This window comes from Oryctolagus cuniculus, chromosome 3, assembly GCF_051225735.1.
Source record: "Oryctolagus cuniculus isolate XC-2025 breed Fujian yellow rabbit chromosome 3, ASM5122573v1, whole genome shotgun sequence".
NCBI lineage: Eukaryota > Metazoa > Chordata > Mammalia > Lagomorpha > Leporidae > Oryctolagus > Oryctolagus cuniculus.
The window spans coordinates 67,177,754-67,191,689 of NC_142869.1; the positions used below are offsets into that span (position 1 = coordinate 67,177,754).

Consider the following 13,936-nt stretch of genomic DNA (forward strand, 5'->3'; position numbering starts at 1 on the left):
GTGGGTAACTAGCCATTTTAGAACCCCAAGGAATGTCAACAGATAGTGAGGATGGGAATTTTGATTATTAGGACATCAGTACTTTTGTGAACCTTGAATGAAAATGAGAAACTCATCAAGAGAAGGAACATCTTTTTCTTTTAAAATAAAGATTTATTTATTTATTTGGAAGGCAGAGTTACAGAGAGGCAGAGAGAGAGGTCTTCCATTTGCTGGTTCACTCCCCAAATGGCTACAATGGCTGGAGCTGCGCTGTTCTGAAGCCAGGAGCCAGGAGTTTCTTCAGGGTCTCTCATGTAGGTGCAGGGGCCCAAGCACTTGGGCCATTTACGAAAGATCATTTTCAAAGCAAGTGTTCCTTAGAATGTGAGTTTTTTATGTTAGGGGTCATGTATGTTGAATGCTCTAACCAATACATGACATGTTGTAGACATTTAATATTACGAAGATGGCCCAGACAATTATCTTGTGGAAAAATGAACGCTGGATTAAAAAATTAAAGTTAACTGATTTCCTTATCTCTCTGTAATTCTACCTCTCAAATAAATAAAATCATTTTTAAAAAAAGATAATGATCTTCCATAAAAATATATACTAATTATATCCCCTTTAGTATTTATATTTTTGGTTTTTATGGGTAGATGAATCTTAAACTGATCATTTAAGAGCTGCTCTGTTGGTAAGCAGAGCTGACGGATGTGGGTTTGTATCCTGTCACTTATTTGAAAGGGACACTAAGTTCCACAGGATTGCTGAATGTCCATTTCCTCATCTGTCAAATGGCAGTTCTATAATATTGATCACATGGAGTCTGTGAGGATTAAAGTTGGAGATGTGAGGGCTTGGGACATAGTAAATGCTTAAAATGTTACCTCTACCTTTTGGTAGATTTAGAAACAAGAGAAAAAGCTTTTAAGGTATATTTTTAAGAAAACAGGGAAACATTAAGTAGGGGTAGCTATACTTCGTTAATGGAAAGTTGAATGTTTCTGAAATGTGATAGTGCTTATGTATATAGGGCAAATTAAGATTCTTGAAACCTACCTGAACAGATCAGAGATGTACGACAGGTAAAAATAGGGTCCACGTCACAGCAACAAAGCCTATGTTCCTGAGTACTGATTTAGACTGACATATACAAAACTGCCACTTTTAAGATAAAGAGCAACTGAATGTTGGCAGTTGTACATGATCCACTGAATAGATGTTTGGGGGCAGGGGTGTAGAAGTGGAGACTGTGAAGCTACAGGCACGGTCTTCCAGGTGTGGTCCAGGACAGCCGTCTCTAATACAGAGTGGCCAGGTGCAGAGCAAGCAGTGGAAGTGGTGCATGAGTCCACGCCAGTAAGAAACAGTTGCCTTTCCAGGTTCACCACGCTTCCAAAGGATTTAAGAAAACTTAGAAAAACACATATGATACAAAGAAGGAAACTGAGGATAAGGGTGGGTGGGAAGAGACACCCAGATCTCCTAACATGATGGAAAAAGGCCAGCAGTTTCCTTAATCACTGTGGAAAGGAGAAAGTATAATATCCAACACTGGTCTCCCTGTTGGGATTAGGTGATGTGTTCCTATGTGGACATAGGTACCCTGCAATTTTGGGTTCCTACATAAACAGAGTTGGAGATGCCAATGGGAAGTACCCTTCTACTAAAAATAAATCTTTCAATTGAACTGCATTTCAAGATTTGTGTGCAGTATTGAAACAGCGAGGTGTAGGCATTCAGTTAAGTGACTGTCTTCACTGCTGGCATCTGAAGTCTCCATGTCACAATCACTTTCAAACGTGGTCTGAGTGCTCTGAATCAGACTGTAGTAGCCAGGGATGCTTTTGGTGCCTGTATTTCTCAAAAGCATTGCATCAGGAGCAGACCAGTGCAGGTGCGTGATTTTGTTTTTCAGAAAGATTAGCAGTGTTTCTATGTGTTATAGTCTTCCTCCCCACTCCCACTGTAAACAAGTTTTTGTCACTTGTCAATGGGTGCTGGTGAAGAAATGAATTTAATTCTTGTGGCCAAGTACTTTGCTTTCTATGGTGGCTTAGACTAACCCTTTGCAAAAGGCGCAGGGAGGCGGTGTACTGGGACCATGTAACATAGCCCGCTCCCAGCCATTCACTTCAAGTCCTGCTTTGAGAGAGCCAGCTAGCCTGTACCCAACAGGGCCAGGTAAGAACGAAGGAACAGTTACTTTCCCCTCTTCCCCTCCACTGTCTTCCCTGTCCTGCTCTTCAAGCCAGCTGTCCCTCTTTTTGTCCTTCCCACCTCAACAGCTTATTTTATTTTCCTTGAACCAAATGTTAAGTGTAAACTAGCACACTAACTTCCTAAGTGATTCTTCTAGTTAAATGAGAATGAAAGGACTTACTATTAGATCAACCCTATAGTTGGACTCAGAATTCGCATGTTTGTGTGTGTGTGTGTGTGTGTGTGTGTTTTTTTTTGTCAATTCCCTGGAAATTTGATCTTTTACACAATTAGGAGCTAAGTAACCATGCAGTGTTTCCAATGTTATGTGCATAGGTGGCAAGCATAAGTGCTTTTTAACTGAGATGCAAAGTTAGTCAATCACAAATGGGCTATGAATTTAGTTACTGCCCACAAACTTTAAAGTGTTTGGGCTTCTCAACTTCCTCCTCCAGCAGTTTCATTTATCACATGAAATACAATCATCACCGTTAACTGGAACACTGATTTTGGAGTCAGAGTTACAATAAAAGTATTATGGACAGTCTCCCTGCCTTTAACCTTTTTCTTGGCAACTATACCTAAAGGTAATAGGCAGAGATGTCTCTTAGTTGGCAAAACACACACATAAAACCTGAGCATTTTCGCCCAGGATGACAGCAAGATATCAACGATGCCAAAGATGGAAGGAATGTTAGCCTAATCCAGTAAGTGAAACAAGATTTTAAAAACTAAAGCATGAAATGTTCCAAGAAAAAAAAAAAAAAAAACCAAGAAACTTCACTGAGATTCACTATTTAAAAAATGTTGGCAACGGCCGGCAGGACCTTTCAGACTTGGTACCGAGAGGATTAAAAAGCAGGGAAGGATATATGTATGTGTAGTGCAATGAGTGGCTAATTTTTTTTTTCTTTTTAAACAAGGATTCTTGCCTCATTGAACACATACACACGCCACATCTAAGTTCCTTTTCTGGTGCCACTGGCCAGCATGAAAGCTCTCCACTTGATTTTTCTCTCGCTCTAAACGCCTGCCTCCAGGGCAAGGGAAAAAGGGAGACGGTTGGAGACCTGGGGGGCTGAGAGGGATGGGAACGAGATGGCTCTGGCTGTGAATACGACAGCTCAAAGTGTGTGAGAGAGAAAATCCTCCTCCGGCTTCGGAGGGGGTGTCTCCCCCAATACCAGCTCCCTCCCCCCGGGCTCGTGGGGCGGGTCTGGTTTGCTCAGTAGCAGCAGCGGCCGCAGCAGCAGCCCCGAGGCTCAGCGGCAGCGGCCTCCTGGCAGCGCAGGGAAGCGGCGGCTCCGGGAGCGCGAGGCCCTGGGGAGATCGAGCCGAGGCTGCCGCCGGGATGGAGAAAACATCGAGTGGAGCCGGAGCCACCGGGGACGGATTTCCTCCCCAGCCTGGCTGCCCTACAGCTCGGTCGGGCCTACTCGGAGAGCCTGCGAGGCGGAAGAGGCCTGCGTCTCGGGCCTGGCAGCGGCAACCGGCGAGCGAGGCGGGCACAGCGGGGTAACTGGCGAGCCGTAGCCGCTCTCGGGAAGCTACGCCGCCACAGCCGCTCATTGTCTCTCCTCTTCCACCCGGGGGGCAAACAGGAAGCGCGCCGCCTGGCCGAGCGACGGACGGGCGTCCGGACCAATGAGGACGGCCGACGGGGAGCGTGGTGGCGAATGAACGCGGAGAAGAGGGGCGGGACTTCCGGGCGGGCTGTCACCCTCTTCCCCCCTTTTGGGCTGGAGGCTCCACCTTTTGTGTTTCCCGCACAGTCAATCAAAATAGGAAAAAAAAATCCCCGGACCGCTCCGGCCGTGTCCGCCGCCGCTTCCCGCATCCTCTCCCGCCGCCGCCGCCTTCGCTCCTCACCATGTGTAAGGCGGCGGGGAGCCCCGCCTGAGGTGCCCTAAACACACTATGACCGGTACGTAAAGCCGAGAGAGAGCAACCCCTGCTGCCGCCGCCGCCGCCGCCGCTGACCGCAGCCAGCCCGGGGCCGCCGCCGGCTCCCGGCCCCGTGGTGTGCCGCCGAGTGTCTGTGAGAGGCAGAAAGCCGCACTCCCCTCCGCCTGCCTGCCCTCCCCGCCAGCCACCGTCCAGCCCTCAAGCCCCCCAGCAGCGCCGTCTCCCCGCCGGGCCCCGGGGCGGGCGGCCCGGGCCGCCGGGAGCGCATCCCCCTGTGTGCGGGCGCGGGCGGCGGGCGGGCGTGTGTGAGTGACTGACGGTGCGAGAGGAGCGAGCGCGAGTGAGAGCGAGCGGCGCGAAGGGAAAGGGGAGGAGAGGAGAGGAGAGGGGGCAGGGGCAGCGCGGGGAGGAGGAGGAGGAGGGAAAGAGGAGGAGGAGGAGGGTTACAGGCAGCGGCGGGCGGGGGCAGCAGCAGGAGGGGAGGAGGGAGCCGCCGCCGCGCCGCCGCCGGGGGGCGGGTGGGGGAGGGGAAGGGGCCTCGGTCGGGGCTCTCGGAGTAATTTCGCCGCGGCCCGCGGGCCCCCTCCCTCTCCTCCACCCGCCTTCCTCCCCACCCCCACCTCCCCCCCCCCCGCGCTGTGCCTGCAGCTCCCGAAAAGCCCGTGAAACAAGAGGAAATGGCTGCCTTGGACGTGGACAGCGGCGGCGGCGGCAGCGGCGGCGGCCACGGCGAGTATCTGCAGCAGCAGCAGCAGCAGCAGCAGCAGCAGCAGCAGCAGCACGGAAACAGCGCGGTGGCGGCGGCGGCGGCGGCGGCCCAGGTGAGGAGCGGCTGAGCCCGGCCCGGCTCCCCCCTCGCGCCGCTTTCTCCTCCCCTCGCCTCTCCCCTCCCTCCGCGCCTCTCCCCTCCCCTCCCCCCGCCCCGGGAGCTGCCCGCCCGAGGCGCCAACGCTCCGACCCCGCCCGCGCTCCCCCGCCCGCCGCCAGCCCGCCCGCCCGCCGCCTTTTTGTGCGTGTGTGAGTGTGCGAGGGTGCGCGCCCTCCCGGGGTGGGTTCCGGGCGCCAGGTGGAGGCCCGGCGCGCAGCCCGCCCGCCGACGGGGCCCGCGAGCGTGCGACGGGGCGGCCAGCCCGGGGCGAGCGGCGGGAGGAGGCGGCGGCGGCGGCGGCAGCGGCGGCGGTGGTGGTGGTGGCGGCGGCGGCGGCGAGCGCGGGCTGGCGCTGGCCGGGCCGGCCCGGAGGACCGAGCCGCACTTCCTGTGCGAGCGGCGGCCCGGCCCTAACCGCCACCCCCCTCCCCTGTCTCCCTCTCTGAACCCGCCCATCGGGGGTAGGACACTCAGCCGTCACCGCTCGCTCTGCTGGCCGCTACCTGCAGCAAGATAGGGCCGCCATCGCCGGGCGACGACGAGGACGAGGCGGCCGCCGCTGCCGGGGCCCCCGCCGCCGCCGCCGCCGCCGCCGCCGCCGGAGCGGTAAGTCCCGCGCGCGCGGCCCGCCCCCGCCGAGGCCCCGGCGCCCGCCATCCCCGGCCTGCGGGCGCCCGCCCCGAGGCCTGCCCCGCGCCCGCGCGGCCCCGCGCCCCGTCCTGCCCTCCGCATCCCGGTCTGGCCCCGAAGCCGGCCCTGGCTCTCTGCACATTGTCACTGCGGCACCTCGCTCAGAATTCGCCACAAAATGAAGTCTGCGAGGGCGGGGGTGGAGGACTCCAAAATGGATGTTTGAGCAATTCATATCAGCGCTGCAAACTCCTTCGCCGAGCGGTAGTGCATTTTCAAGCACAGCCTATCGGCCATAGATAGTATCGGCCACGGCGGCAGTGCCTCTGGTTCTTGGAATTCTGGAACCTGGAGCTTTTTCTGCTGGAGGTTGCTAGGTCTGACTGACTGAAATCGTAAGAAAGAAAAAGTGAAGTTCGTTCCCCCGAGGTAGCCTTTTGTATGCAGGAATGAGCACTCCTTGAGTGCTTTTTTAGTGACCGCTCAAAATTGTTGGATTTGAGTTTTTGCAGGCTGCTACTTAAATTTCCGGTCATCTTTCCTAGGTGGTGTTGTGTGGAACACTTAGCGACCGCTGAAATTAGACAACTTACTTAGGTGGTTCTTTAGCTTTTGAAATTGAATGAGTGTCAGCTTCAGAAACAAAAGTCAGGAATTGTATTTACATGCGTGCTACTTACAGTTGGATTTGCTTGGCAAAACGGTTATTTTCATTTTATTGTGGTTGCTGTAGGATGTGGTGGTATTCTTTTTGTAGTGTTTTTACAGTGTCTGGGCTGGGGGGAGGAGCTGGCAGTGTTATATTAGGGCTTAATTCACAGTTATCTGTTAACAGATTTTAGACAGTTAAGTTGTGAACTTTACTGTTGCTTTAGTTTAACATGTTCGTGTGTTCACTTACTAAAATAATTGGAGCCCTTTTTTGACATGGATAATAGGAATTGATTTGGTGATGTTTTCAATTGGTAACTGTAGACGGAATTCTAAGTTTGATATTTGCTATAGTCTGCATTAAATACTTAATGTCTGGTCGTTAAAAGTTGACCTAATGTTAAGCTACTGTTAAGCTACATTATTGGTAAATGTCATTTTAGTGCTTCAGATTATACTCTAGGGGACCTGAGTAGCTTTAACTTCTTAATCCTGCTTTGGTAAACAGATTAAAATGTAAAAGCATACATTTGTGAGAAGCACTGTTATTAAACAAACTTACTTGACTGGTTGGTGAGCATGTGTAATGAACTATATACCTCCATTCCCAAACAACCAAAACAAATTGGCTTTTTATTTTAATAAGCCACTGCATCAAGTCAAATTGAAAGGCAGGTTGCTTCTGTTTATCTTTTCTTAATATTCTGATTACAGCAGAACTTTTCTTGTAAATGTGATTTGCCAAGTTTAGGTATCAGTTTACCTCTGGGACTGGAGGAGTGAAGAAGGAAGTTATAGGTCAAAGTATGTATATATACATCTGCGTTAGTCTCAGGTGTGGAATTAGCACACTGTCTGCATCCTTAGCCGGCCATGGCCATGTACTTGTACCGAAGTTTCCATGCCTCTTCAGTCCCTTTTCTGAATTAACAAATCACTACTACTAACAATACATTTCCTGCCAGAAGTCTGAGATTTAGCAGTCAGATACCTCATAATTTGTCAATCATATTAAAGATGAAAATAATGATGTTACCAGAAAAATCTCCAAAAAAACCCTTTTGTTTGTGTTTGGTACCTGTGCTTAACATTTTTCACTTTGAGTAAAATGATTAAGACTGGCTTGTTATCTGTGTGCTTTAGCAAATAGAAAACTTATTTTTCCATTTTAAAAGTGGAATTGAGACTTTTTTTTTCTAGTACATTCAGAAAGTAGGAAGAAACTAATTTAAGTGATATCATGGGCTTTTGTTTTCCTGTTTAAAAATGTGCCTAGAAAATAATCTTACTCAGATTAGTGGGAATCATGAGAAGTCTGCAGGCAACTTTTTTTTGTAGCTGTGTCTTGAAAATTTTGTATTTTGTAGTAATTTTAGATTTAGAGAAAAGTTGGAAGTAACAGACCTGAAAGTTGCCCTACACCCTTCACCCAGCTTCCCCTGATATTAACATAACTACGGTACATTTGTCAAAACTAAGGAATTGGTGTTATGATACTACTAAGCTAACTGTGGACTTCATTAGGATTTCACCAGTTTTTCCATTAATACCAATTTCTGCTCTGGGATCCAATCCAGGATACCAAATTGCATATGGTATTGTGTTTAAAAATCAAGTGGAAATACCCACATACAGTTCAACTTTATGCCAGTTTAGTTTGTTATTTTAAGATTAAAAGGGCCTTGAAAAGCCAATCAGTTGCTGTGAAGGCTTGCTTTAAATATCATCTCAAATTTAGAATTTGTTATAAAAGAGGATCCCAGTCTAGGGTATTTACCTTTAGTACAGTGCTGAAGGGGTCCAATCACAAAACAGTCTGTGAAGTTGAGTAGTTAATTTATTAATAAAGCAGAGAATAGAAAAAAAAAGACCTTTAAACAAGTATGAACTAGTCCAATTTGCATGTGTGAAATTGTGGATTCTTTTTTTTTCTTTTTTTTTTTTTTTTTTACTTTAGTGAAATAAACTGAACAAGTAAATATCATTTCCTGATTGGCTTATGCTACAACCTCAGTATTGATTAGTTTAAAACAAAAATGTTGGTAGCTTTTAAAAAAAAATTGGTAATAGCTTATTTGAAGAAAAGATCATTTTTGCCAGTACTTGAAATAAGACCTACACTATCATTTTAATGAATTTGTTAAGATCTTTTAATTCTGTTGGTGTTCTTTGAAGATTTTAAGAAACTCAAATACTTGCCTAAGAATGGTTCTCAGTTTGTTACCTTAGCTTCACACTTATTCTTATTTCCAGTTATACATCTTCCTTGCCTATTTCTGGATTTTATAAAGCCATTTGTGGGAACTGAGAAGTTAATCCCTTCCAAATAGTATGCAACAAGCAGTGTGGATTTTTTCATTTTCCCTTTCTGCAGGTATTATCTAAAAAACTATGCCCTTTTCCCCCATCCTTCTCAAATGCCACCTCCCCATTTTTATGCCCAATTGCACTGGAGAATGCCCTTGGAATGAATTTTGCTATAGGACCAGCACTGCAGGTACCACCTTTCTGAAGCCGCTCCCCCTCCCCCCACCTTAGATTGGGTCCTTTATCACTGAGTGGTTCTGTGTTTATGTGTAGAGGGAAACTGAAGAGTACCCTTCAGTTACAGCTTTTTACAGTACTGCCGACTTCCACGTTCTGTAGTTTGCTAATTGTCCAGTAAGGATACTAGTTACTGGTTTGTGAGCTTAATGGAGAGTGTTATCTTGCAACTGAACCACATAGAAATTCTTGCCTGAGTTGTGTGTTTTTATGTCTCTATTGCTTTGTTTCTGTAATGTTTCCAGTAGCTTGACATCAAACATTTTTATAACTTTTTTGGTTTCAGATGACTTTCTAATTTATCCCTTTCTCATTTGGTGTTTAGAGTACTTGATTTCTTTCAGTGACATGTTGCTGATAAAATGAAATATTTGGGGTTTATTCATGGTGGAATTATAGAAATAAATAGGTTTAAAATTAGCTTAGAGTTTTTCACTGGAAGGCTCTTAATATCTGAAAGTTAGTTTTATTGATCTGTTTCCATGTGTCCATCATTCTGTCCATTTCTTTTCATTTTCTTTGTCATGACTTTAAAGCAGAATATCTTTTTTCCACATACTAGTCTTACTTTGTACCAGGAATTGTTCTGGTGTCAAATGGATGTTTTTCAGATCTGTTACCATAATCTTTAATAATCATAATCATATTTCTTGGGAGTACACAGACCTTTATAAAGCTTAAAGGTTTATTTATTTATTTATTTATTTCTTTTTTTGGTGACCCTGTAAGGTAGTAGCCCTTGTTAAGCTAAGGAAATTACGATCTTCCTTGAAATCACACACAATTTCAGTTCCACATTTGTAGCTGGGACAAAAATTCAGTTCTGAGTTTTTTCTTTCTAGTGTAATACACTCCCCTCCCCTAGCATGGTTTTGTTTTAAATAATTAAAGTCTAGTAGTTTTCTTTTTCTTTCTTTCTTTTTTTTTTTTTTTTTTTTAAGATTTATTTGAAAGGCAGTTACAGAGAGGCAGAGAAAGAGAGAAAGGTCTTCCATATGCTGGTTCACTCCCCAGATGGCCACAATGGCCAGAGCTGTGCCTATCGGAAGCCAGGAACCAGGAGCTTCTTCTTGGTCTCCCGCGTGGGTGCAGGGGCCCAAGGACTTGGGGCCATCTTCTACTGGATTGGAAATGGAGCAGCCGGGACTTGAACTGGCACCCATATGGGAAGCTGGTCCCTCAGGTGGATGCTTAACCTACTACACCACAGTGCGGGCCCCTAGCACAATTTTTAAAGCTGCAGATTATTATGTAAGAATAATTCCTTTCTGGACTTTTTTTTTTTTCTAAAGATTTATTTATTACAAAGGTGGAGTTAGACACAGAGAGATCTTCCATCCATTGGTTCGTTCCTCAGATGGCTGCAATTCTGAAGGTTTGGCCAGACTGAAGCCCAAGGCTTCATCTGGGTCTCTCATGTAGATAAAGGGGCCCAAGCACTTGGACCATCCTCCGCTGCTTTCCCAGGCCATAGCAGAGAGCTGGATCAGAAGTGGAGTGGCCTGGACACTAAGTGGTGTGCCCACATGAGATGCAGTCATCTCAGGTGATAGCTTTACTGCATACGCCACAAAGCTAACCCCTGGCCTTTTTTGCTGAAATTATTTGTGGCTGTGTTTTTACTTCATCCATGTGCTTGATACTTTTCATATGTGCTTTTTCACCTTAGATTTATTCAGAAAAGTTGAGAATATATAATTTTGTTTAGATATAGTCTTTGGATTAATGGCCTATACCACTGGGAAGAATGATACTACAGTTTATTATTTAGTTTCTTGAGATGGGCAGTATTTACTCAGAGTTGGCTTTTAAGTAATATTTATTTTCAAGGAGTTTCTTGACTAAAAAGTTGTTCACTCAAGATTGAATATATGCATTTGTTACTGTTAAGTAAAAAAATAAGTGCTTACAATTTCTCGACAAGACTGAAGTTGAAGAATTTGACTTTAATGTTTAGTGCTTGATTTTAAAATTTAGGTTGAATGATTTTAAGTGTTTGAAAGACACATTACTGTTTTAGTTCCATCCCAGAGATTTGTATGGGGTTCACAGTTTCTCAGCTTTTAGTCTCTTCTGCCTTTCTTTTGGTCTCTTTCACTGGGCCTTAGTTTATCTTTATAAAACACAGATGCGATTGCACCGCTCACTTGCTTATAAACCTTTTATAGCTTTCATTTACTGTCTGTAGGATAAAGTCCAAACAATCCATCCAGTAGGATCAGTGCAGCCATTTCCAGGCCTTGATAAAAATGTCTCATCTGTTCCTTACTGCTTTTCTTTATGAATATGAATTTTTTCTGGACCTCTTGGGCTCCATGTGGTGTATTATTATTTAGGGGTTTTGTCTGTGGTTTTTGTGTTACTGTCCCTTTACTAATGCTTCTATATCCTAATGAACCTTGGTGAAATCTTGCATTTTATTCTCATATTAACTCAGCCTTCTCTTCACATTCCTACTTTTGTAATCATATGACTAGTCTGGGCCACTTTTTATGGTATGTTAGCATGCATGTGTAAGTCTGCTCGGATAGATTGTAAGCCATTTGAAGATAGGGATTGTGTATCTTACGAGTTTATGTATACATGCTTATTTCCTGTTGGCAGATATGTTTTAATGTTTGAGTAATTAAACTAGGGTTCTTCCAGTGGAAAACATATTTTTCAACTGTATATGAAAATTAGGCAATTAATTTTTTTAAGAAATTTAAGATCTTTTGGTCCTGTAATATTTGCATTAAAATTTATGGGATAGTCTATGTTAGGAGAACATTTGTCTTAGCTTTTTTTTTTTTTTAATGTCAGATTCCCTTTGAGAATATGATGAAACCTTACAGTATGTCTGCTGTTTGATCCCTTAAAGCCCAACCATGGGTCCTAGATTGACAATACTAGGCTAGATATGCTTATGTTCTCAATGTCTGGTGATACTTGGGAGGTTATAGAAAATTATGGTTAGATCGAGAAGTAAGTGAGATAGGCTAATGTATTAGCTTTTCATTACTATAACAAAATACCTGAGGCAGACCACTTTATAAAGAGAAGAGGTTTATTTTAGGTTATGGTTTGGGAGGTGCAAGATGGAGGCACCTCACCAGATGATGGCCTTCTGGCTGACAGAGACCTGAAGTAGCACAGAATACTGCATGGCAAGAGACAGGGAGCCTGTGTATCTGTGTCTGTCTCTGCCGCCTCCTCACAGAGTCATCAGGATTCAGTCATGGGGCCTCCATCCTAATGACCTAATCTAATCAAACTTTCCAAAGACCCCTCTTGTAAACACTAGTTGGATTAAGTGTCTACCCTCTTAATAACATGGATGTGAGGCTTTGAACTCCTACATGAGTTCTTTGAAGTGAAGTTGCATTTAGACTGTAGCACTGGTTTCATTTTTATTTTTTTTTAAAGATTTATTTATTTATTTGGAAGAGTTACAGAGAGGGAAGGAGAGGCAGAGAGAGGTCTTCCATCCACTGGTTCACTCCCCAATTGGTCAAAATGACCGGAGCTGCACCTACCCGAAGCCAGGAGCCAGGAGCTTCTCCAGGTCTTCCCATGTAGGTGCAGGGGCCGAAGGACTTGGACCATCTTCTACTATTTTCCCAGGCTATAGCAGAGAGCTGGATCAAAAGTGGAGCAGCTGGGTCTCGAACCGGTGCCCATATGGGATGCTGGCACTGCAGGTAGCAGCTTTACCCGGTTTGCCACAGCACTGGCCCCAGCACTGGTTTTATTTTGATGTTAAATTCCATAAGGTCTAGTCTCCTTGTGTTTACCCCTAGTGTTTGTGGGGGACAGGCCCTGTGTTCTAGAGTTAGGCTTAGCCTAGTTTTAAATCCTGTCTTGGCCATTTGATAGATATGTGATTTTTATCCCATACTTTTTGTATCTGTGAAATAGGAATACTAGTTAATGCTTGACCTCACAGAATTGCTTTAAGGAGTAAGTGGCATAATCTTATGAACCCTTCTTATAGAATGTGGCACATAAAAGAAAAAAATCAAATGTTAGACCCTATTGTTATTATTCCCTAAAAAAAAAAAAAACTATTCTTGATATTGACAAGTAGGGTTTTACTGCTTTTTGCTTTCTACATTGGTATTTTTCCCAATCGTGTCTAATCCATAAACCATGGGGATATATGAGAGTGCAGCAGATCACAGAATGCAAAATGTGTGTGCCTGGCATTCTACTGCAAAGTTAAGTAGAACAGTAGGTAAAGCCAGGCTGTAGCCTCCAGTTTTTTTTTTTTTTTTTTTTTTTTTTTTTTAAGATTTTATTCATTTATTTATTTGAGAAGTAGAGTTACAGACAGTGAGGAAGAGACAGAGAGAAAGGGTTTCCATCTGCTGGTTTACTCCCCAATGGCCACAGTAGCTGGAGCTGGGCTGATCTGAAGCCAGGAGCTTCTTCTGGGCTCTCACACAGGTGCAGGGACGGGGGCCCAAGAACTTGGGCCATTTTCTGCTTTCCCAGGCTGTAGCAGAGAGCTGGATCTGAGGAGCAGCAGCCGGGACATGAACCAGCGCCACAGGTGGAGGATTAACCTGCACCACAGTGCCAGCCCTTATATCCTCCAGTTTTTAGTGTCTAGCAAAATGTTTCAGATGGGGCTACTTCGTCATGTCGTTACTGGGCAGTAACCTTTTCTCATTAAGTTTTTTTAAGTTCTCATATTTTTCTAGTAGTTTATGCAAAAAGTAAGGAGTTTGTTGACTTGCTCATGGAATAACTCTAGCCATGAGTTTGCAGTAGAATACGTTAATTCATGCCATAAAGGAGTAGCCTTAATTATTTGATAAAAAGTTTTAAGCAATAATATACAAATCTTTTTAACTTGGATGACTACTTGATAATATTGTACTAATGTTCCCTGTTTTGTATACAGTTGTAATGTGCCTAATTTGATCATGTATTTGTAGTGGACTATATACTTTTTAAAACTCTAGTAGTTGGTGTGTTTGGCTTAAACTATTCATAACTTTTTTTAGCCACCTCCACTGTGTGTGTGTGTGTGTGTGTGTGTGTGTGTGTGTGTGAGATAACCTATAGCATTCGAGATTATAGGTGAGAGATCAGAAGATCAATTTATAGTTGTAAGAAAAAAGAATTCTGAAACTTTTTTTTACCCTGTTCAAATGGATGGGCTGTGTT

At 44.9% G+C, this 13,936-nt stretch overlaps 1 protein-coding gene across 4 annotated transcripts in view; it reads left to right on the forward strand.

Moving 5' to 3' along the window:
- Positions 1-3,893: 3,893 nt before the first annotated feature.
- SP3 (Sp3 transcription factor) overlaps positions 3,894-13,936 on the forward strand; it is a 63,213-nt gene continuing 53,170 nt past the window's right edge. For 2 of the 4 annotated variants that reach the window (XM_051848509.3, XM_089328140.1), the window contains exons 1-3: positions 3,972-4,111; positions 4,741-4,913; positions 5,426-5,566. In XM_051848509.3, the coding sequence (XP_051704469.2) occupies positions 4,105-4,111; positions 4,741-4,913; positions 5,426-5,566 (321 nt within the window). In that variant the 5' untranslated portion in view covers positions 3,972-4,104. Of the gene's footprint in view, positions 4,112-4,740; positions 4,914-5,425; positions 5,567-13,936 lie in introns of all 4 variants that reach the window. The other 2 variants (XM_051848510.3, XM_089328141.1) reach the window with 2 other exon arrangements.